Source organism: Podarcis cretensis, assembly GCF_951804945.1.
Source record: "Podarcis cretensis genome assembly, chromosome: 2".
Taxonomy (NCBI): domain Eukaryota; kingdom Metazoa; phylum Chordata; class Lepidosauria; order Squamata; family Lacertidae; genus Podarcis; species Podarcis cretensis.
In genome coordinates, this window is record NC_137171.1 from 38,622,131 (window position 1) to 38,646,682 (window position 24,552).

Below are 24,552 nucleotides of genomic sequence, written 5' to 3' on the forward strand. Positions count from 1 at the left end.
ATATGCTTGACTTGCCTGTAACTCCTTTATCTTCTTCTGAAGTTGTAAGCCCAAGGCCTGCTCATCTTCAATTTTGCTTTGGAACTGGCTGATTTCAAATTCTTTCCTTTTCACAACAAAACACAAGGATTTTTTTGAGTCCAAATCAAATAATAATAGTTGGGTTCTATAGAGACCTCTTAAAAGGTCTTCCAGAAGCAAACCTTACTTACTTCTTCAGCTTTTCATCCAGCTGCTGCTTATCATTTTCCAAATCCATTAAGGATTCTTGGGACAGCTTCAGATCACCTTCAAGCTTCCTCTTGGCTCTCTCCAGGTCCATGCGTATCTTCTTTTCTTGCTCCAGGGACCCTTCAAGCTAAAGACAAAGAAGGGACAAAGACTTTGTCACTCTACTGATACCTTTACCCCACAGTTATTCTTCTGCATGTGATGGTGCTTACATCGTCCACTTGCTGCTCCAGCTTGGTCTTTGCTTTGGTCAGAGTATTGACTTTGTCCTCCTCTGCCTGCAGGTCATCCAAGGTCTGTTGATGGGCCTCTTGGAGGGCTTTCTTTTCCTTGGTCAGTTTGGCAATGGTCTCATCCAAGACTGCCATCTCTTCAGTGAGGTTTTTCACCTTTTAGAAATGAACAAACAGATTCAATGCATCATTCCACCCTGGAATGATAATACAACATTCTGACTATTGGTTGCAGATCTGAGCACATTGTGACCATTACCTTGTTTTCTGTGGCATGCTTCTCCTTTTCCACCTTGGCCAGTGTTAACTCAAGATCATCAATGTCTTTCTTCAGCTCTGAGCATTCATCTTCCAGTTTCCTCTTTTTGGCTGTCAGCTCAGCATTCATTTCCTCCTCATCCTCTGCCCGTTCAGTCAGCTCCTTAATTTTAGCTTCTAGCTGAATTTTGGTTTTGATCAGCTGGTCACATCTCTCCTCTGCATCTGCCAAGCCATCAGCTTCCTGGGGAAAAAATGTAGCATGTAAAAGGAATGTCTTTCCAGTATTTTCACTTTCTAAATGCGAATAACAGTACTGGTAATGTTCCAGAGAATAATCCATGTTTTATTTCTGTAGGATTTCAGTAGGATTTCTGGGTAGATTTTCCTACTGAATGTAATCTGTGTTCTGAAAATTTTAATCTATATTAATCTGTGATTAATTGTATAGAAATTGTATTTGTATAAGTGAATTAAATTCATTTTCCTATCATGTCTAAGCAACTGTAATGTTTCCTCAGACAGTAGCGTTTGCTGGTGACTTTACTAATATTTTCCAGACTCAAGAAACAAGTTGCAAAGTGTTGCCAAATGATCATCAATGCTGTTTTCCTTCCATGAGTGTTTTTTATATTACATAATTGTAATCACAACGTCAACTTCCTCACTGCCTTTCTCTCAGTCTTTCACACAATAGGTATAAATAAACTGGGCTGAATGTGTCCTAAAAACATTTCAGAAAGGATTTTCCATTTATATGGACAAATAAACTATCCAATATAAATGTTGGTGTGAAAACAAAAAGCTGTATGCTAGACCTACATATGTGTATTCATGAACAAAATGCAGTCTTCATAGTGTCTTATATATTATACTCAGTGCCAGATTGTATGGTGTACACCCACCCACACAGCGCCATATTTTGGGGATAGCCTAAATAACCCCAAATATTCACAGTGTACTTTCCCTACAATGTGTGCATTCCTCTACCTACATTTTATCAAGAATAAAATCTAATTAATGGCGCCAATAACACTTACAGACTGGACTTGGAGCTGCAAGTCATTCTTCTCTTGGATCAGAGACACCATTTTTTCTTCAAGTTCCTTTCGTTTTGCCTCTGACTTGGCAAGCTCTTCTTTAGTTTTCTGAAACTCTTCTTTCATGGTGGCCATCTCTTTCTCTGATTCAGCACTCTTTAGCAAGGGCTTGATCTTAAAATATAACTTCATCCAGGGCCAGTGCTTGACGTTCATGAATGAACGGACATTGTATTGAATAGTAAAGATGGCCTCTCTGTCAACAAAGTTAAGATTCATATTAAATGGCATGTAGAGCAGGGCAACCAAATCAGGCCTTCTGATAGTGCTTTTCTAAATAATTGTGCGGGCTATACCTCCTTTCCAACATTTTCTGGTACTCTGTCCTTGCTAAGAAGCCACGACACATAGCCTGTGTACGTGTTATCAGATGAGCCAGCTTGTCGTCTCTCATCTCTTCTAGAAGACCCAAAAGGCCAGCTTTGAAGAACACCTGGAGAAAAGAAAGGTTGCAGAATGTCACAAATGCAACCTTGTCCTAATTAAAGAAAATGTATTTGCATCAGAGATAGTTTATACCTTGGTATGTCCAAATCTATACTGGGTGTGGTCAATATCAATAGATCCAAGAAGCTTTTCAGATGCTTTCTTGCTATCAATGAACTGGCCTTCTGGAATTGCACTTGCATTTAAAACCTTATATCTGTTGGAGAAAACAGAAGATGCTGGTGTCTTGCCATTAAATTCACTAGTTTCATGAATAGCAAATTGTTGTGGATATTAGTTTCCAAAAACTTGCCAAGGAATTATTGAGTAAAAATGAATTATTATAAAATAGTTGTTGATCTCTGAAAACATTCAAAGCATGTTGAGAAAACAACACTTGATTCAAAGGAGTTATCTAGTCTGGGATATTCATCAACGCTGAATAAATATAATCTTGCTGTTAACTGAATTTATGATGAAGGGTTGTTTCTTTATAAAGTCAAGAAAGCATATGAGATGTGAAATGTACAGAATGGAGCTCTATAGGAGGGCCAAACTAACCTCTGTTTGAAATCAGCATAAACGATCCTACTAGGGAATCCCTTTCGGCAAATGCGGATGCCTTCCAGCACACCATTACACCTCAACTGATGCAGTACAAGTTCATGTTCCATTGCACCTTTCAAAAAAATCAAAGAGGAATTAGCACCATTTTGTAAGGGCAAATACTGTTGCACATATGTATTTATTCCTGTTCAGATTTCTCAATATTTTGAACACCTGAGGCACAGAAAACTAAGCCTTCTTTTACACAAGCTCAGTTAAATATGCTTTCCCTCATAGAACACACTGGACACAGGAGCATTCTTTAGACTGCTAGGGTATGTTCATATAAATAATCAACAGTGAGGGGAACCTTACACATTTTTCATGGAGTGGAGAATGTATTTACAACTGCAAGCTAAATATATTCTACTATTACTTTTAAAATTCAGAAGGAAACCCAAACATGACAAATTAGACCATGATCAGAACATGGAATGAAAATTTAATGGCGTACTTGTGAAATGTCTCGCTAGCAGTTTCCCTTTTGCCGTGCATGCCAAGTGAAAACCAACCTGATCCATTGTGTTGCTTTGCATTATACTTTTCTCAAAGTTTGTATGTTGTGCAAGACTTGGATTAATGCTTAATAAGAAACTAAATGGGCTTTTCCCACTGAAATTGTTTGATAGTTGGTTGCTAAAAATACAATGACATCTGCTTTATTTGTTTATTTATATGCCTTACCAGGTGTTTTTGTTTCATTGGGAATAATGCAGCGCACAAAGTGGGGATGAGTGCTTCTCAGATTGGACATCAGTTTGTTTAAGTTCTCCTGTGGGACCAGAAGCAGATATTTTGTGCAAAAGTCCAAAGAAGGGATGTTTGCATGCAGAGGAGACAAGTGCATGCAAATAGGGGTGGGGAAGCACCATCAAATGTAACAGAGATAAAAAAAAAATCAGGTTTGTTTCAAGCTCCTAACATCCACTGTCAATGCTTGCTTTTGATGTTTGGGCTGTTAAACAAGTTGCTGTTCAGGTTTAATAGCAGCTTATCTCTTTGACATTAGGAGCATACCATTAAATAAATTACTATCTGTATGCTGTTTAGGGGAAGAGCTCCCTTAAGTTTATACTGCTTCTTTGGAATTAATCCTTAGTCCCCCTGGTAGGGAACTTGTGAATTTCCAGATGTTGTTGAACTCCCAGTCTCCATCATCCCCACCAGTATGGCTAGTGCTCAGGGATGATGGAAGTTTTAGTCCAGCAACACCTGGAGGGCCACATTCCGTATTTCTTCCTTTAATAAATATTACAGCAGCATGCAGACACATCGTTTAGGCAAAGTAACACATGAAGCATTTCAATAAAGATTTATTTGCCTTTGTATTCAATACTGACCCTCTCTTTTTAGAGACTTAGAACAGTCAAAGATATTTTACATACTGTACTTTGTTCATATTTGAATTATGTGGAAGGATGCGGGCATGTATTTTAAATCTGTGGTAATATTTTTTGAAAAGAAGACTATTCCATGAATTCAGTTAGAGTCAGCATATCTCTCAGAAGATCCAAAATGGTTTGGTACACAAATACTGACAAATACAGGCATTTCATGAAGCACTTTTAAATTCACGCACTGAAAAGAGTTATAAAGATTATACTATACCCTGAAAAGAGCAGACACGGTCTGGAAGGAAGACCCCTTCTTCTTAGCAGCTTTCTTGCCACCACTGCCGCCGCCACCATCTAAAATTAACATGAAAAAATATTAAATGGACCTTAGATTTATTAAATAATACTTTTATATTAGAATTAATGTTTCTTTATATATACATTAGTCAGAGGGTTGATTACCAGCATCTACAGGACGATCAGCAAACAGGAAAGCTAGAGTCTTCATGGATGATTTCTGATACAGACCCACCACTGTATCATTCAAAGGGTCTTTGTTCTTCTCCAGCCAGCCAGTGATATTGTAGTCCACCGTGCCAGCATAGTGCACGAGGGCAAAGTGGGCTTCAGCCTTGCCTTTGACAGGCTTAGGTTTCTGGAAGTTAGCAGATTTTCCAAGATGTTGGTCATAGAGCTTGTTCTTGAAAGAAGTGTCAGTTGCCTTAGGAAACATGCACTCTTCTTCCAGGATGGAGAAAATGCCCATTGGCTGGAAGGAATCACAATAATAAAGAGATTGCTTAGTCAGCTTTTGGAAACACTTGCCTTTGGGAAAGCATGAAGAATTTTCTGTTGGAGCAAAGAAGTTGAGAAGGAACTGAGTTCAAATATGCAAACACAAGTCCCATTAAAACCTGCAACACAGGTTTACGCCACATGCAGATCAACCAATTGTTACATCCGAAAAGGTGCATATGTATGGACATGTTCCAATAATATATCCTGCTGGACAATCTCAGCAAATATCTACTATGAGAGAGTGTATACCCTATTTCTGTTTATTCTTGAACAATATTCCCTATGAAAGAAACCATCAGAGTTTCTGGCCCATTGCTATCATGGCCATGAAACCTTTGGAACAGGGAAGGGCAACCTATTGCCCTACAGATGCTCTCAGATCCCATCATCTCTGACCATTGGCCGTACTGGCTGGGGTTGATGACAGTGGGAGTCCAGCAACATCAGAAGGGCCACAGGTTCCCCACACCTGCTTTAGAACAAGCCTCTGTTGACAATGCCATACCATTAAAAAGCTAAAGTATGAGTAACAGTAATATAGTCTTTCTCTGCTTGCACCTGTCTCCATTTCCCTTCCCCACCTTCTGTTGTTTCCCTTGTGTCTGCTTTTAGATTGTAAACTCCCTAGAGTAGGGCTGCCAGGCCTGTTCTTTGTGAAGCACCATGGACACACTTGATGCTATAAAATAAATAGGCTGGTCTAGAAAAATAATTTTTTCTTATACAGCTGTGGGGAAATTTGATTCAATGCAACCAAGTGCTACTAAACTGGCACTATATCTACATCCTGTTCAATAAATTGAGTTACGATTGCATGATTATTGCATGAAACAAGAATGCATGGAAGGCCCCCAGAGTATAGAACTGTGAAGATTTAGTATACGATTCTTTGGACAGGATCCAGTCACCTGCCACATCCAACCCACTTCCTCTCATGGTACAGTGTTCAATACACTGGAATTTCCTGCAACCAACCCCTCTGCTGGGGTGCACTTAAGAAAGGAATGCAAATTGCATGCATGTTCTCCCATGTAACTACAACGTTTCAGAGCATACCAAGTATTCACACTGCGAAAGTTACCTTCTCAATGAGTTCAATGCAGGCAGCCAGATCCATTCCAAAGTCAATGAACTCCCATTCAATTCCTTCTTTCTTGTACTCCTCTTGCTCCAGCACAAACATGTGATGGTTGAAAAACTGTTGCAGTTTCTCATTAGTGAAGTTGATGCACAGCTGCTCCAGGCTGTTGTACTACAGAAAAACAAGAAACATTTTCAGTAACAGGAAACAGCCCTACAGCAGCTTGACACTTTTCTTTCCTCTCCTGCAGGCATTTGCCCACAGAACTAGACTTGTATGGGTTCTTTTTCTCAGCCTCATTTAGTCTTTGCATTTGTATGGTTCAGTTCAGTCCTCTGAGTGTTTCAGTTCCTGCATGGTATGTGGCTTCTAGTATTGTGCTGCATGCTGAAACACTTTGAAGGCATCAGTTTAGATGTGCCTTTTCTTTGAGATTAATTACATTTTGTTACACATTTTATAGTATAGGAAAATGCTCCATGTTTTCAATGAATGGCAACTTGTATAAGTTGAAATGTTTCAGCTGCCAGAGTCACACTTCAGTATATAATACAGTTTTGAACTGGCCAATACAAAACACTGTTTCTCCAGTGCTTTACAATTATTATTTTTAAATTTCTCCCTACTTCCTTACATCAAAAATCTCAAAGCCTGCAATGTCCAGCACACCAATGAAGTATTGTCTCGCTTGCTTGGTATCCAGCTGCTGGTTAATACGAAGAACCATCCACAAGAACATCTTTTCATAGACTGCTTTTGCAAGAGCACCTACATTATTGTACACCTAAGAAAACAAGATAACAGCAGGAGTTACTATTGATAGCAGAGAAATATGTTTGATTTAATCATTAGTGAAATCAATGGTTGATATAATGATATGTGATTCACCTCTTATCATAGATAGTTAAGTCAAACCATGCATTTTGGCTAATGTGGCATATACCTGCTGGACAGTTTGGCCTTTGGTGACATATTCATTGCCGACCTTGACGCGGGGGTAGCACAAAGCTTTCAGCAGATCTGCTGAATTGAGGTTCATGAGGTAGGCAGCCTTGTCAGCAACTAAGCATAGACATGAGAGAGATTATCAGCACTGGAATACAAATTATGGGCTTCTCCAGACAACCTTCGTATTCAGCATTCATCCTGATTTGCTTGCACAAAGTTTATGTGGTGGTTAGATTGTGCCTGGTCTTCGTTGAGCATTTGTTCTTATTTGTTTATGGGATGGCTATATAACAATGAGCTTTCTCCTCAATTGCTTGCTGTTAATCATTTGGCCTTTGGCTGATTAAACTACCTATGGCCTTTTAAATGTGTCTAAGATTTATTATTATTATTATTATTATTATTATTATTATTATTATTATAAACCGCCCTGTGAATTCGAATGAAAGGCAATATATAAATTTAATAAACAATAATAATATAATTTGTTTTGGATTTTTAATAAAAATTTCTATAGAGCAAGCCCCTTAAAATCTCAGTATCCTGCCACATGTGTTCCAAATACCTTCAGTGCCATCTGGCTCAGCCTGCTCCTCACGTTGCTTCTGCTTGAACTTCATGTTCCCATAGTGCATTACAGCTCCAGTTAGCTTGTAAATGGCTGTCTTTTCCTCAGCAGTGAAACCCAGGATGTCAATGGCTTCCTATCAACCAAATCAAAGTCAAAATTCTGTCTGATATAATATTGACTGCAACTGGCCTTTCAAATTTGCTGCTCCACAAGGAGGTACCTGTAAAGAATCTGAGTGACCCTTTTTGGCAATTAGAGGCCTGTGTTTCGTCTCACATTGCCCATGACATGTTGTTCCAAGTGGGGCAATGTGAGATGAAACACAGGCCTCTAATTGCCCCGTTCTGTTGGTGAGGCATTTGGGGTCTGCCTCACTGGCCATGAGGGGCCTATTATTTCACACAGAGAGAGAGGGGGAGAGAGAGGGAATGCTCTTCAAACAACACTAAAGTGTGATGTACCGTTTTTTCCAAGGCACATTTTGGGAGGAAACTTCAAGGAAAGCTGTTGCCACATGTGGCAAATTCAAGGGTATGTGGGAAGGATGCCACTACTGTAGCCTCTACTGTAGCCTCTGCTGGCCTCCTACACACACACACACACACACACACACACACATCATGACAATGCTCCAAGGGTGCATTCTGATCAAAAAAAGGCAAGCCACAGATACTACTCATGGCAACAAGACTATGTTTAATGGAGAGATTGGGAGAGGGGAGGCTGCTGTCATTCCCATTTCTAGCAAGACTCCTGACCCCCAGCATTTCTAGAATGCTTCCCTCCCCCAAATAAATTGTAGCAAGGGTTCATCACTCCAAGAAATCTAATTTCTGCTGAATAAATTCAACCCAAAACTGATCTGATCAAATTTCATATATTCCATTCTACAAGTTACTTACATCAGTTGCCATCAACTCTTCTTGATCATTGATACTGGCAACACTGATCTCACCCTGACTCACAAAGTGAAAGTCATATGGGTTGGTAGTAATCAGAAGCATCTCTGAATAAGGAGAAGCAAAGATACATATTTATTTTCATCCATTGAATAATCAAGCATCAACACAAGATTTTAGCAGCAGCAGCCTACACCAAAACAAGTGCTTCTTACCAATCAGTTCTGGCTTCTTGTTGGATGTGATCTGATAAAAGATGTGGTAGCTTCTTTCAGCTTTCAGCTGGAAAGTAACTCTGGACTTCTCCAGGAGATCTGGCAACACAATTAAGCGTAATTAAGCAAAATGGAGGGAGGGAGGGAAAGAAGGAAAAGACAAAGGAAAGAAGGAGACTGCGTGATCGTCTAGCAAAGTTCCTTACATGTCTCAATGTCTGCAGAAGCCAGTTTTCCTGTAGCACCAAAGTGAATTCTGATGAATTTACCCTATGGGGGGAAATGGCATTTTAATTACAACACATTTAAACCATGTTTTGCATGTGTTTTGTTATCTGCACAGTGCCATTTTATTGATTTTATACATTTCTGATGGGACAAAAATGGTGTACACCAGCCACCACTAAGAAAGCATATTGAAAAGGAAGAACCATAAATGTCTTATATGTACAATGTCTTGTAAACCAGAGGTCTTTTGGTTCTTCCTTTTCATTGTGTTTTTAATAGTTTTATTATTGTTGTTGTTGTTGTTGTTGTTGTTGTTGTTGTTGTTGTTATTTTCTTGCAGACATATGGGGACTTACCCAATGATATGTCATACACAGAGTAAAACCCACTCAAACAAATCTATTTCCTATTCTGAGTATGGCTTAGTTGGATATCACTAATAATATCAAATTCTATAGAATTTAAGAAGTGTAGGGGAAATACTTTATTAACCCAATTGTCTCTCAGAAACAAAATGTCTGTGACCTGAATGTGATAGAGAAGCTTCACAATTTATTGATGGTATTGTTTATAATAAGAGAAACGGAATGTGGCTCGCTTCAGTAGCATTATATGTGACAAAAAGGACAGTGTGTTTTTAAATGCTGGCTATATACTAACACTTAGAGTTCTGTATTATTTTCATTCCATTTTTTTTGGCTAAGAAGTACAAAGTTTAATGAATAATGACAAAGACTAGCTTGGTTATGTTATACCGTTATACAGAATGTGCATTTATTAAATTGGTGTCCTCTGCACTATTGCAAGCCATTGAACTGACTTGAGCTTCCTTTTGAATCTTAGCCACATTTATTTAGCAAAGCCTTTCCTGGAGCACCCAAAGTTTAACATTCTTGCACTTTCACAAAGCTGACTCTCCCATGCCCCATCAATATTACTCAGGAATCAAATGCAGGCTTTCCGAAACTTGTCAATCCATTTCATACAAATCTGTAAGGGGATTGTGTGATTTCCATGTTGTTTTTTTCCTGTTCCTTGTGCAGTGGTGGTATTGAATAATTTGAAATAAATTGAATAATTTGCAGATGGCAGCAGCAGTAGAAGTTTGCAGATCTGAGAGCTTTGTGTCCTTCATGAATTTGAGATGGAAACATAGCTTGTGTATAAAGCAAAACACTATATGTCCACACAAAAAGGGCATTAAATATGTAGGTGGGTCTTCAGGAAAGAAAAGTGTAATCTTTTATACTTCTCCTCTTCTAATACATTCTGTTATCATATCTTTAGCTATCATTAGATAGGGCTTTACTATTCTTAATCCATTTATTGTTATCACAGTAATTGTGTAAGACAGAATTAGCATGAAGAAATATAGTGCTAAAGCAATTCATGTGATCTTCGTGGCTGAGTAACTCATGCCCAAATCCAACACTTTATTTCTTGCACTACATTGGCCCTGATTATTTTCAACCAATGCTAGGAAAAATGTCACAAAACTAATTAATGAAATTGTCTCACTGGTACACTCTTAAACATACTTCTGAACGCCAGACTTACAAAACGGGAAGAGTTGTCATTCCTTACAGTCTTGGCATTCCCAAAAGCCTCCAGCAAAGGGTTGGCACTGATAATTTGATCTTCTAGTGTTCCCTGAAAAAGTGTTATTGCAAAGTTATGTATTTTGTAACTACAGCAGTTAACAAAAATGAAAGGTTAGCTTCCTCTTAGATACACAACTCACCTTTAGCTTGCTTGCTTGCTGTGGTTCTTCCTTCTTCTTATCAGTAGCTGCAGCAATTGTTGCAAAATATTGGATGACACGTTTTGTGTTCACAGTCTTTCCAGCACCAGATTCTCCACTGTCAACAAAAACAGAAGGAAAGACCACTTTGTCAAACAGTGCTTTGCACACAAAGCTTGCTTTGACTAGAATCGTACTCATCATAAGCATACTTACGTGATTAGAATGGACTGGTTCTCACGATCTAGGAAAATCAAGAAACAACAGTGTAACTTAGCTTATCCACATCTCCTCTTGTCCCGCTGCTTCCCTCCAGGGTAAACCACGCTTTAGCCCTCAATTGAAGCAAACAGCAGTTCAGGTTTTGTCCGGATTAACATTTGCTCTGATTTAGCACTAAAGAGTAGGTTTTCCCTGGGAAAGGAATGGGGCAAGGGGAAAACTGCTCAGACACACAGGACAAGTGGAAATGTGGATGAGCCCAATTATTGAAATAAGGAATGTTCATTTAAAATACACTAGGATAGCCTGATTATTTTAGGCTACGATTGTTCAGAATCTGGATGGTCCCTTTCTAATGCTTCTTTTCATTTTGAAGTCCCATACATCCATTAAAAATGAAAACAACCTGACTTGTTATCAGTTATTATTCATAACCAACACTTATTTCAGTATGCATGCCATAAATTCACATCATACTGCTCTTCACTATAATCCTGATGTCTCTTGTGCATTTTACTTCCAACTGCAAGCCTGCTATAGAAAATACTGAACTATTAAATAGTTCTAAAACTACATAAAGCTCATGAAAAGTTAACAAAGCAATAAAGAGAATGCCTTGAAATGTTGGCACGGTGCAATTAGGTTTTGGTCTTTTAGAGGACAGTTGAGTTGAGATTTCCTTCTTTTGAGCTTTGATGACTATAGAAATAATTCTTAGCTGCAACCCCATCGTGCATGAGACTTTCTGGAAAAGCTGTTGACTCAGTCTGGGGAACTGTCACTCTGTAATCACTTTGAGGTAGGTTGACCTACTTACCAGTTAACATGAACTGATAGGCATTGTCAGAGATGGAGAAGATGTGAGGAGGGGCCTCTTGACGCTTTTTGCCTCTGTAGGCATTTACCACCTCAGGATTATATACTGGCAGCCACTTGTAGGGATTGACAGTGACACAGAAGAGACCTGAATAGGTCTGTAAAGAAAAGATGGATAGTAAATCTGATTCTCTGTGGAATAATAATCTGTATTGTGAAGTCAATGGTAAATGTTAAACTGTTCTCACATAGATCATCCAGGCTGCATAACGCTCTTTGAGGTTATACAGCACAGCAGGTTCATGGAGGTGGGTCATCATGGCCATGTCCTCAATTTTATCAAATTTGGGAGGATTCATAGGAAAGACTTGGTCATCCTTAACTGTCACAGTCTGCAAGGAAACAAGAGACCATTCAACAAAGAGCATAAAGAATAGGACAAATATATTCCTAATTTTTCAATGTCAGTTGGTGTTTCTCTACTCACGTCTCCACCTTCTTTCTTGACTGTGACTTTCCCTGCCTCCTTGCTCTGGACAACACCTTTTGCAAAGGAGATCTTAGGATCCACCACAAAAACTGATGTTTTGGCATCAAATGGCTTGTTTTGAGCCTCAATTCTCTCCTTTTCTGACTTTCGGAGAAAAGGGGCAGCTGCCCCAAAGGCTGCCATTTCTGAGTCCGAAGACATGGCTGCAGCTTAGCAGGGAGCACTGTTACAGAGAATGACAGCCCACATGAGAATTGCAGCTGTGTAATGCCACTGTATATATTCTTTTGCATTTCTAATATTGGTATGTCTTAGAAGTAGAGGAAATTGTTGAGGAGGCACATGGGTTCTAAGTATTTCAATATATTTGAAATTATGGTTTGTTGTTGTTATTATTATTATTAGTAGTAGTAGTAGTAGTAGTAGTAGTAGTTTCCCCAGCCACTCTGGGTGTCTTACAGCATATATTAAAAAATCAAACAAAAAACTTCCCAAAACAGGGCTGCCTTCAGATGTCTTCTAAAAGTTGTATGGTTCTTTATATCCTTGACATCTGAAAGGAGGGTGTTCCACAGGGAGGGCACCACTACCGAGAAGGCCCTCCGGCTTGTTCCCTGTAACTTGGCTTCTTGCAGTGAGGGAACCAGCAGAAGACCCTCAGAGGAGGACCTCAGTGTCTGAGCTGAGTGATGAGGGTGGAGATGCTCCTTCAGGTATATTGGGCCAAGGCCATTTAGGGCTTTAAAGGTCAACACCAACACTTTGAATTTTGCTCGGAAACACAATGGGAGCCAATGAAGGTCCTTTAGGATTGGTGTTATATGGTCCTGGCAGCCACCCCCGGTCACCAGTCTAGCTGCCACATTCTGGATTAGTTGTAGTTTCCAAGTCAACTTCAAAGGTAGCCCCACATAGAGTACATTTCAATAGTCCAAGTGGGAGAAAACAGAGCATGCATCACTGTGGCGAGACAGTCTGTGGGCAGGTAGGGTGTCAGCCATTGTACCAAGTGGAGCTGGTAGGCAGCTGCCCTGGACACAGAATTGACCTGCACCTCGATGGACAGCCGTGAATCCAAAATGACTCCCAGGCTGTGCACTTGGTCCTTCAGGGGCACAGTTACCCCATTCAGGACCAAGGAGTCTCCCACACCTGCCCACCCTCTGTCCCCCCAAAACAGTACTTTTGTCCTGCCGGGATTCAACTTCAATTTTAATAACCGCTTCTTTAAGCCAGTCTGGAAAGACTCCCTCACAGAGGGAGGTATTCACCACTCCACGGAGCCCAGCGCCCAGCCATTCCCAGCTCACTTTTATGAGCTAGGATGGGCAAGGATCAAGGAGACAGGTGGTTGGTTTCACTCATCCAAGCAGCCTGTCCACATCCTTGAAGGTATCAGATTGGAACTGATCCCATGCAACTTGACTAGAGAGGACTCTAGCACTCTCCCACCCTGGCCCTGCTATATCTGAGTGCTCTACTAGGTGACCACAGTCACATTATTTAAATTCCCCAAATTGATCGTGCCAATCCATCAAAGCTAAGAAGTTGTAAAACCAGAACAAACATTAAGTTTTCCCACTCATTCAAGCAAAGAAATGAACAAATTCATAGATTGGTCGATCTATCAAAATTAATGGGGCAGCCAACATCTGTGAAGGATCTGTATTGAAGTGATCAGGGCACCTTGGCACAATTTGCAGAAAGTTTTGTGTCATGGTACTCCACAGAACTTCATCATCACAGCAGTCCGGTAGCAAACTCAGGTGGTGAGTGCCAACAGGACTAGTGACAAAGATGGCCACTGGAAACAAGGTGGTAGGAGCATGCTTGGTTGAACATCAACATTTGCAGAAGTGGGGCAGGGAATTGTTTAAAAAACCTAAGGAGGCAAAAAGGTTCCAAAGCAAGCCAGTGAGAATGTTAAGTGCCAGTTGTTAAGGGGAACAGAAAACTGGTTGGGGAGGAGGAAGAGTGAAATGCCCTGCTGGGAGTAAATGGCTGGCTAGAAGCCTAAGGTGGAGTGCTCATTCTAAAAGAGAAATTACAGTAATATTTTGGTGCAAGTCCCACTTGTTCCCTCTAATATGGAACTCAGGTGGTTGAATGCCAACAGAATTAGAGCCAAAATGTGATAATTAAGAGTGATTCCAAGTGGATGTTTATTGTGGCATCACTGTTTCTCATTTATGAACATACGTTGTTGTTGTTGTTGTTGTTGTTGTTGTTGTTGTTGTTGTTTCTACACAGCACTGTTGGCATCAAAATGGTAGCCCATATTCCCTGACTTTACCCTTCAGTGGCAGGGGGAGGCGCAACATCTTGTCAACATCCTTTTATGACTTCTCATTTGTGGAGCTCGTGTAGGTATTGGGCCCTCTGGGGGACAGAGGACGGGCACTTGCCAGCAGTGGGTCTGGTATGGGATCCCATGGATCCCATGCCAGCTTAGGCCCTCCCATTTGCCAGCCCACAGAAAGCACCATTTCAGGGCTTCCCGCTGACTGCCACCTGCCCACACATTCGGTGAGCAGAAGGGGTCACTGCACCTGCTGAGTGGTGCTAGTGTCCAATCTGACACTGGCACAGCACCTCAACTCAATCGTGAATGGCTCTGTTTTATTTCTTTTCATGATTGCACCAATACTTTCAAGCAGCTAGAAAATGAATTTGAAAGTTTGCAAGACAAACTGGATTTTAGGAACATATTGAATTTGTTTCCCCTCTGAATTTCTTGCTCTAGTTTTAAGCTGTTCTATCCTCCTGCCTCTAGCTTCATATGTTTCTTTGGCTCCTAGCTCCAGCTTGCTTGCTTCCATGTAATTAGCCTCCAGTCATCACAGTAACCCAGGAAGCTGTCTCATACGGAGCCCAACCATTGGTGCATCGAGTTCAGTATTACATTTACCAACACACAGCAGCTTTCCAGGATTTGAAACAGGCATCTCTCCCAGCCCCACCTGAAGATGCCATGGATTGAACCATGGACCTTTTCATACAAAACACTAAGCTGCCACCCTCCCTGTTAACTTCCATTTTCCTCCCTTATCTTGTTGATTGATGAGTATACTCTTGGTTGTGCATCAGAAATCCTAACCTTTGTATTCTGATGGAAGTTCATGCTCAGCCCTAGACATTACCTTCCTTTCCGCTTGGATTCTGCTCTCGGGGAATTAAATATATACATCATAAAGCAGTTCTCAAGCAGTCCCAGTTAGAAAATTTTAGTTCAATTTGTTAAGAGATGCCAATGTTATAATATTAACTAATAATGTAAATAAATGAGAAGGCAAGACATGATTTTCACTATCATTTCTCAAAACTAAACCTGAAATAAAGGAACAGTCAAACACAGTGTTATTGCTGCTAGTCTACTCCAGTACACATTCCCAAAGAGTGGTATTCATTAGAGAATTCACTTTGCCCTGGATGCCAACTTGTTGCCCACTTTGATGGTTGCCCAATTTGCAATTAGATTTTCTCTGGAAGTATCAGATAATGTCACAGAGGGCAATTAAAAGCTGGAACTTCTAGCATGTGCTTAGAGGGGAGGAGCACTTCCTAGTAATGCCTCATATGCCAGAACTGCATGATCAGTTAACATGGACACTGTGCAATAAAATCTGAACACAATACCCATGAAATATTTCATGCGGTACATAATTAGCAAGGGGCACAGCACCTGTATTTTCAGCTCAGATCCAAAAGGAGACTTTCTTTGAACCTCTTCCCCCTTCCCCAAGAATGGGTATAATCACAGTCTTACCTCCTGGTATACGAAATGAATAGTGCTCAGGCTCAGCACCGGCCAGTACTGCAAAACAAAAAGTGCAAATCTCTTCTTACTGGTGACTTTTCAAAGAGTCTTCCAACAATGAATTACTGACTGGAAGCAAAGGAGCATATCTGAAATCCCGTTTGACATAGTCAATTCTCCTGAGCTAATGGCAAAGGCATAAGGAATGGCCTGGCGTGAGTGGAATTCAGGGGCGCTACCCCCCCCCTCCAGAGCCCCACAATCACCCCCCAACACTTACCTATTAACTATCTGTGGAAGGACAACACAAATTGGCCCTAGACACTTTTATACTCTCGGATGAGCACAAGTACCAGCCCCTGTCCTCCCACCCCCAAGCCATTCTTCACTCAAGGCATTTTGGCTAACCTTTCCCTGTAAAGCATTGTTTGGCAAAGTTGGCTAAGGCATAATTGTCATTTGACATGACTGGATATAATTAGAAATATTTGATGTCCTACAGACTATGTGAGTAAATGCCCTATAAATAATTTCACAAGGGTCTTAAAGGAGAGAATCTGGGCTATTCAAGAAAGCCAGGGTATGGCACAAGGGCCTCTTGAGTGCTATTGCTATTGCTGGTGTTGTCATTGCTGAATGACCTCCTGAGCATTGCTTTCATATCTCACTGTTCTGTTCTGTTTTGGATAGGTGGGTGGGAAGAGAAGAAAATGGGATTGATAATGTTTCCTATTGTAAAGTGCTTATAAACAAGTATTTGCAAATTTAATTCTAATCCTCCAAACTAATTAAAATTATATTGTTATTATAAGTATTTTTGGAATTGCTGTTCTTGGCATAAGAAAGAGTTGCCATCTTAAGATTGATTGATGTGGTCGCTTGGGCATAGAGTTGCTTAAGGTGGCTTTGGATGAGCATTTAATACACCAGAGGCTGCATGTTTTTGCATATATGAAGCTTAGCACAAAGCTATTAACGTACATCCAAAGTATGTATGTCTGGTGAACTCTAGTAACATGTTAACATGTAATGAGGCCATTGGTTGGGGGTGTTACATGCTAAGTTTCACCAAACATTATAAGAAGCAGACCTGTGAATTTGTGTGCATGTGATCAAGCATCACACAGTTGTGTACAAAATAAAGTACCGGTTTCAGCCATTCTTCCAATTAACCTACCCACAATGACTTCTGAGCAACTAATATCACAAGCAGAATTTAGCATTGGTCATTGTGGCTTTAGTTATCTTTGTATCAATTTAACATCAGATCTAAAACAGCATAGTCGTTGAAACTATAAAAACCTGCTCAGAGATATTTCCCAAGAATTGGTACAATGGAAACATTTAAATCTCAGTTGGCTTGGCAGGATAGCCGTGGTTAAAATGTCTATTCTTCCGAAGTTTTCATTTTTTTTTTTCAGGTTTTGCCCATCCATATTTTCTCATCTCTGCTTAAAAAATGGCAACAAAAGCTAATTCTCTTTGTTTCATCTGGGGGAAAATCTAGAATAAATTATAAAACGTTATTTAGGCATAGATCTAAGGGAGGTCTCAGATTGCCCAACCTAGGACTCTTTTATGCAGCATTTCAGATTAAATCTCTGATCCCCTTGATTAGGGGGAAATATGACATTCCATGGGTACAGATTGAGGCCTCTCCCTCTTCACTGTCAGTAAGGGCATTTTCTTTCCTAAAACTATCCCAAACTGAGTGGAGAAAAATTCAAAACCCATTTTTAAAGCAGTGCTGATGGGACTCAGTTCTGGCCCCCAAACCCTCATCATTGACTTCACTGTTGGACCATCCATTATTCCAACAGGAGGATGAATATGGACAGTTTTAAAAACTTGAGGAGAAAGGCGTCTATCGGATAAGAGACCTTCTGCCTAGAGATAAAGCAATTTCTAAGCATAAGCTCATGGAGAAACTGGATGATGCCCAATTAACCTGGTTCCAATCTATTCAATTGTGCACATTTGCAAGATACTTGGGATGCAAGAGGGAGGGCCTTCATTCTCTTATGTCATTTGAGTCTCTCTGTAACAAATCAATATATGAAATAAAAGGAGCTGCGTCTTTAATTTATAGCATTCTTCTAGAACAATACGCAGGCGATACAGGAGGCCTCCGGACAATATGGGGGGGGGGGGAACGTAGGGAACATAATTGCAGATAATAAATGGCAATCAATTTGGCATAACCCGTCCCTACGAACCTTCTCTGCTCGTTTGCAGGAGGCTTCTCTTAAAATTTTATTTTGCTGGCACTGGGCTCCATCACGTCTAGCCCAAATAAACACTAGCATCTATTCCCTAAGCTCGAAAGGCTGTAGGGAGATATGCTCATATTTTCATGCATGGTGGAGTTGCACGATGGTATACTCATTTTGGGAATCCCTTCCACCCAGTTCTGCTCTTGCATAATCTCAAATTTAAATTTAAATTTAATATTATTATCAGCAGCCCAAATAACAATAGCCCGATTCTGGAAGCAACCTATAGAAATCTCAATTGAAATCTTGAAATCTTTGGAATGTGGTCCTATCAGAATTCCTTACTCACCACAGAAGGGTATTTAAAGGCACTTCAAGAATAGACACTTTTGGTGAAACTTGGCTTCCATTCTTTTCCTTTATAAATGAGACAGAAAATACATTTATTCCACCCACAACACAAGAATCTCTGTGGAGAGAATACTTGAATTGATAATATATAAATAAACATATTACTTGTGCGCTGTGGTCTAAACCACTGATCCTCTTGGACTTGCCAGTCAGAAGGTTGGCAGTTCGAATCCCCGCTACGGGGTGAGCTCCCGTTGCTCTGTCCCTGCTCCTGCCAACCTAGCAGTTCAAAAGCACACCAGTGCAAGTAGATAAATAGGTACCGCTGTGGTGGAAGGTAAATGGTGTTTTCGTGTGTTCTGGCACTTGGCATGGTCCTCCGTGTGCCAGTAGCGGTTTAGTCATGCTGGCCACATGACCTGGAAAGCTGTCTGTGCACAAATGCTGCCTCCCTCGGCTTGAAAGCGAGATGAGCACCGCAATCCCATAGTTGCCTTTGACTGGACTTAACTGTCCAGGGTTCCTTTACCTTTTTTTAAAAAAACTGCATATGAAACTTAATGTACCACTGGACAAGTTACTGTAGTTCTAAGAAATAAACCCATTGTGGCTTCATCACATTGTACCCATGTCAAAAGGACCAACTGAATAAGCTTTTCAGAATAAAAAAAGGAATCTAACTTCAATGTGCTGGCATTAAAGGGTAATATAATCCTTCAACAAGGATCATTTAAAAAACTCAAAAACCTGAACAAGTTGATGGGTTACTGGTTATATAAATACTAAAGTGTTCTTTACTCTGGCAAGGGAATAGATTGGAAGAGCCAATTACCCAATAATAAAACAGTGCCAATTCAAAATAAGGTGTGGGCATGATTCCTTTTTAGACCACTTCAAATTACAAGTGGATAAACTTACAAAAGTTGCAAATTAACTGGGCTTGATGATGTAGCATTTGAAAATAATTCAATGGCTCCAATTTCTAAAGAAGAACAAACACTAGGGCATCATCTTTATGTTTAAACCAATGAATATATAAGAACCTATGAATCCTACTCCAAAGCATTGTATGTTAAAGAGCTGAAGGCAATATATGAATCCAAAATGAGGTTAACTCCTTCCAGAGTAGGGAATGTAAAATGACCCCTGTATATAAAGATTGTACAGATATACAGCTGTTATGTTCCAATGAAATCCCCATGAGATTTTCTAGTAGATTGACTGCATGGTCTGGCATCCTTCGATACTTTGGCACAACTCCACCCATCAGCCCAGCAAGTAGCTTGAGATTGTTGTCATTTCCAGGAGTGCTGGGTGGCCCTAAGCATAGCTGAGAGAACTGTAGCAACCCATAATATAAAAACCTGCAGGACATGACTTAGAGGCTATTTCTGAATAAGTAGTGGATAGCTACAGGCCAAGGTTCCCAAACAATTAAACTTACAAAATCTAAAAGATCAAAGGCAGCTAGTCTCCAGGAATGTGTTGAAATGGAGGTAAAAAAGCTTAACCCGTCCCTACGAACGGGTGAGAAAAAGGTGCCACGGACTGACTTAAGGCTTTGAGTGGCTTCTTGAACTAGTCACTAATCCCTTGAAAGAGCATCTCAGAATTAAAATCACATGGCTTATTGGTCATCTTTTGCCCAGAACACATCTATCTAGTGAACCATGTGAATGCTGAAAGTTGAGAGAAGCATACTCTTCTTTTCATATTATCTGTAATGATTCACCATCTTATCTTCCAATTTTTTATTTACCGCATTGGAGTTGCTGGAGTAACTCAGCATCTGGGAGATCAGCCAGTGCCTGCTAGTCCATCAATTAACTTTGAAGAAAGTCAGCCAAAAGAAGAACTTTGTACTCCCCATCCTTACTGTTCATAAAAGGCTAAAAAAAAAGGGCGCTATCAGCAGCATAAATCTATATTGGCCATTTATGGGACAGGTAACAACTTACTAACCAGGAATGGAACTGCAAACACGAGGCACCTGGATGTAAATCAGCCACTGCTAGATTGATATGTGGGTTCCCTCAATAGTTCTGACAGCTCTGGTTTCAGTATGGATCACCATACTGCAGGGGACAGTATGGTGCTGCCACTGCTGATGAGATGATTAATTGGTCCATGAACCCAGCCCTTTATTTTCAATGACCCTGCACAATACCAATCCCCCAGGCTAAAACTACACTAGCTATAGGCAAAGAGACTTCTGCCACAGAAACTCAGTGAACAGATGAGAGTGGGGGCCCTGAACTGTGGGAGGCTCCATGAATTCATTGTTTTCTACCTCAACACATGTTTGAAGGAATTTTTGGAAGGGTGGCTTCGCTCTGTAAGGAGGTAATGGGCCTCTAGGCCGCTATTGAGACTCTAGTGGGGTTTGTTGAAAATGGCACAAGGCATAGAATTCTTTCTTAACTAGGGGCCATCTAGAAGGCCTTGAAGCACAGAGTTTAAGAACTAAGAAGATGCGCCCATAAACAGATTATCAACTTGATAATAGGGGATTCAGGAGATCAGTTATGATTAAGAGAACTATCCTGGTTGTCATTTCTAAAATCAAGTACTTCATGTGACCCTGCAAACAACTAATAGGAGAGATTGCTTTTCTTCTATTTATTTCCGCACATTCTTGGCAATCGCTGGAGTAAATAGATCAAATATTCATGTTATGAAGCTCAGCTGATGAACATTTATCACATCCTAAAAGCTTATTAAAGGGAGACACATCACAGTTCAGTTAGCAATGAAGATTATGTTGATTCCTACCGCTCTTCTCAACTTTCTTCAAGTCTTTACAAATGCAAACATGTTAGAGCTCAAAGAAGGAAATACGTGCATGCCTTCTCCCATTTATTCAGCACCACAATACAGATGGCACGTAACTGTTACCCTCTTCAGAAACATTACAGTTAGAATTGATGAATTATCGTCTTGCATATGCAATTAGTGCAAATCTTTAGGGAGTATCCATGTGGACATGTGTGCTCCAGTTTTATGTTGATGTGTTACCATCTTGGGCAGTTTGCACAATGCCACAGAATGCTTATACATCAGCTCCATGCTAATTATGCAACCAAATGGAGGATGTAGTCAGCAGAATGCACAATTGTTGTGCAAACATTTATGATGGATTCGTAGGATCCATTCTGATCAAGTGTCACACTGTTGATTTTATATTGTGGGCCCAGGCGCAGTAAGCCCAAGGTCACGGATGTGATAGGTAGAAATGAATACAACACAGTGCCTTGGGATGAAAATGGGAACAATTTTACTGATTACAGATGTCAGTAGGCTTTGGCATAGACACTGGGCGTGGATCTTGAATTAACCTGTACATTTGCTGGTTGATTAAGCTTGTAGACTCAATCCTGGATTTAAGGATCACCCTATGATGTGCACTTTACTTTGACGAGTGGTGAGGGGGGCTGGTCTCCTACCCACCCACTTTTCCTGGGCTAAGGATCCAACCCAATGTCTTTTTCTGCCACTCGCGTTGGCCTCTCACCTCTCACCACCAAACCACTCACATCTGCAACCAATCACATAGGCTCCAGTAGGTGTTGTCAGGAGCCCAGGCTGCCATCTTGATAGCACAGCACACAAGTTGTAATTAGGTGGAAGGTTTATTGTAAAACAAACTATCAGCCTTGGACGCTCTATCGGAGCTTCCACACCTTATGATTCAGTTGACCCTTCTGATGAGTTCTTCCTGCTTCTGCAGAATATACTGAACCTATGACCCTTATATTTCTGGTTTTGTTTCCTGTCTAATACCTTTCCCATACGTCTACTCCTTGGGCTCATAGGATTAATTGCCCTCTCTTCCGGTGAGGAAACGCTCCCCCTCCTGCTTTCTGAGCCTGCCTGTGCTTCTTGAGCAAGTTGGCTTCTCTCCATCCCACCCTCTGCTAACATCGTATCTGCTGTCTGAGAGAAATGCAAGCTTTCCTGCTGCTGGCTGCTTCCTAACTCATGCTGTGCCCCTCTACTTGGGGCAGATGTGTTCATGACCGGTGTCTAGCAACCAAGCCTCATTCCCCATGGGAGGCAGGTGCACTACATCAGACCTATACAGTTCTGCCTTATCAAACATTATACCAGGGTGCCAAATCACCCAGCCCCAAATTGCAACACCACACACAGCATTGTCCCGTTCATCCTTTTCATGCCCAGTTTATGCATGCAGGCTCCATAACATCCCACCATTGCTGCCATTCCAACATCTCCAACCACAGGATGAACATCTGGGGATGCACTGAGTGAAGGACCACCTGGTCTGAGGCTGCTGATAAGGTGAGGTTGATACCCTTCCTGCCAGCTAGGTTGTTTCCCCCCCAGCTGTATCACCAAGACAGACCACAAACTGTGAATCAAGATGTAAGCCACTGCATTAGGTCATCCCAATGCATGCCCCTCTGACCCAACCATGTGATACGGGTGCTGTCATCCAAGCCAAACTGAGCACTCCAAGATGTTGAAGATGTGTGCCCTTGGGCCCACTGCATGATACTGTGGCCACAAATCCAAACCTTCTCACGGCCAGCACCTGAACAGAAAACCATCAACAGGGAAGAGTGAGACCAGCAGTTCCAGTGTAATGCCTGTAGGCAGATGAGCACCACCGATCCAGGGATTTTGTGCAGGCGGAGGAGAAACAACAACAGAAGGCTGTGGTGGCTGCACCTATGTGGAAGGAATGGTGGCATACTCTAAAGGGTCTATCCTGCACATGAAGATGGCCTTAAGTGCAGCCGTGAATTGGCCCCTGGACAGACGAGGACCATTTGCATGCACTAGGAGCGGGCCATGGTTGGCTGGCCTTGCACCAATGAATTTTTTTAGGTCTACCACAGGGCAGAGTCTTGGGTGGGGGGAGGCCTTCAGATGGACTGTAGCCCCTCTACCTAGCTGGTCAGTTTTCTGAGGTTCACACACGAACCCTGAGGGATGAGTGGGAGAGGTGCACATCCCCTATCATGATCCCCTTGGGCTCATGGGGGGCAGCAGTGCACTTCCTGACACATAGAGTGCCAAGAAATGCCAAGGAACAGGCCACCTGGAATAGCTGGGTCTCATATTTGGACCAACATAGGGTGCCCAGCACTTTCCAAATATTCATAAGGCAGTTATAAGTGACAGGTTTTCTAGTGTCTAGGGCTGGAGGGTGACCTCGGCACCAACCTTCTAGCAACCTGTGCATGTGGAAGTGATTGCAGGGGTCAGGCCATGGTCTTGATGGCCAGCCCCTTCTCCTTAAGGGAGATGAGGTATTGTAGATTATCAGCCTCCCCAGTGAGGGAGGCACAGGGCTGAACTGTTACCCACGCCTTGACGGTTTCAAAAGAAAAGCAGGCCCTAGCATAGGTATAGGCTGTCATGGTTGCCACAGAATGCCGTACTCTGTATTACATGTTTCCAGTGATCCATAGGTCTTCTGGGAAGGTGACTAACAGCATCTGAGACTCAGGGGCCGGAGCTCAGAAGTGATTGAGGGGCTATTCTCCCTCTGAGCAACCTCTCTGCACACCTCAGGAACATCTTTAACTTGCCACTGGACTTCAAACCTAAGGTTTGTTGAAGGGTCTATGCCTGTAATCCTATTTTAATAAAGATCTGAAATCACTTTGGTGTGTGTGGAGAGAGAGAGAGAGAGAGAGAGAGAGAGGTTTTTTCATAATTTTATACATTTTAACATAACCATTTCAAACATTAAAGTACAAGGTTCTTTTGAACCTTTGGACCTCCCTCCCTCCATGGCTTTCATGTTTAAGATTAAATTTGCTGCATCTTTTACCTTTATCTATCTGTTAAATAACCATAATAATAATAATGATTTATTTATACCCCGCCCACTCTGGGCAGCTTCCAACAAAAGATTAAAAATACATTAAAAAATCAGTCATTAAAATCTGCCCTAAATTAGGCTGCCTTCAGATGTCTTCTAAACGTCAGGTAGTTGTTTGTTTCTTTGACATCTGATGGGAGGGCGTTCCACTGCTTCCCTGTAACTTTGCTTCTCGCAGTAAGG

At 41.2% G+C, this 24,552-nt stretch overlaps 1 protein-coding gene and 1 long non-coding RNA gene across 5 annotated transcripts in view; one reads left to right on the forward strand and one right to left on the reverse strand.

Moving 5' to 3' along the window:
• The window catches only part of LOC307210254 (myosin-4), a 60,880-nt gene extending 44,626 nt beyond the window's left edge, over window positions 1–16,254 (reverse strand). The window contains exons 1-26 of one of the 3 annotated variants that reach the window (XM_079965855.1): window positions 16,235–16,254; window positions 15,964–16,011; window positions 12,195–12,420; window positions 11,956–12,099; window positions 11,709–11,865; window positions 10,886–10,913; window positions 10,670–10,787; window positions 10,486–10,578; window positions 8,907–8,970; window positions 8,701–8,799; window positions 8,489–8,592; window positions 7,581–7,719; window positions 7,011–7,129; window positions 6,702–6,851; window positions 6,068–6,238; window positions 4,651–4,957; window positions 4,463–4,542; window positions 3,539–3,626; window positions 2,810–2,927; window positions 2,342–2,465; window positions 2,119–2,255; window positions 1,763–2,018; window positions 724–966; window positions 444–620; window positions 213–358; window positions 16–106 (exon numbers count right to left, since the gene is read on the reverse strand). In XM_079965855.1, coding sequence (XP_079821981.1) covers window positions 16–106; window positions 213–358; window positions 444–620; window positions 724–966; window positions 1,763–2,018; window positions 2,119–2,255; window positions 2,342–2,465; window positions 2,810–2,927; window positions 3,539–3,626; window positions 4,463–4,542; window positions 4,651–4,957; window positions 6,068–6,238; window positions 6,702–6,851; window positions 7,011–7,129; window positions 7,581–7,719; window positions 8,489–8,592; window positions 8,701–8,799; window positions 8,907–8,970; window positions 10,486–10,578; window positions 10,670–10,787; window positions 10,886–10,913; window positions 11,709–11,865; window positions 11,956–12,099; window positions 12,195–12,398 — 3,357 coding nt within the window. In that variant the 5' untranslated portion in view covers window positions 12,399–12,420; window positions 15,964–16,011; window positions 16,235–16,254. Of the gene's footprint in view, window positions 1–15; window positions 107–212; window positions 359–443; window positions 621–723; window positions 967–1,762; window positions 2,019–2,118; window positions 2,256–2,341; window positions 2,466–2,809; window positions 2,928–3,538; window positions 3,627–4,462; window positions 4,543–4,650; window positions 4,958–6,067; window positions 6,239–6,701; window positions 6,852–7,010; window positions 7,130–7,580; window positions 7,720–8,488; window positions 8,593–8,700; window positions 8,800–8,906; window positions 8,971–10,485; window positions 10,579–10,669; window positions 10,788–10,885; window positions 10,914–11,708; window positions 11,866–11,955; window positions 12,100–12,194; window positions 12,421–15,879; window positions 15,897–15,963; window positions 16,012–16,234 lie in introns of those variants that run through there. The other 2 variants (XM_079965857.1, XM_079965856.1) reach the window with 2 other exon arrangements.
• LOC307210413 overlaps window positions 1–24,552 on the forward strand; it is a 186,543-nt gene that overhangs the window by 79,600 nt on the left and 82,391 nt on the right. The gene's annotated exons all lie outside the window — the stretch shown is intronic.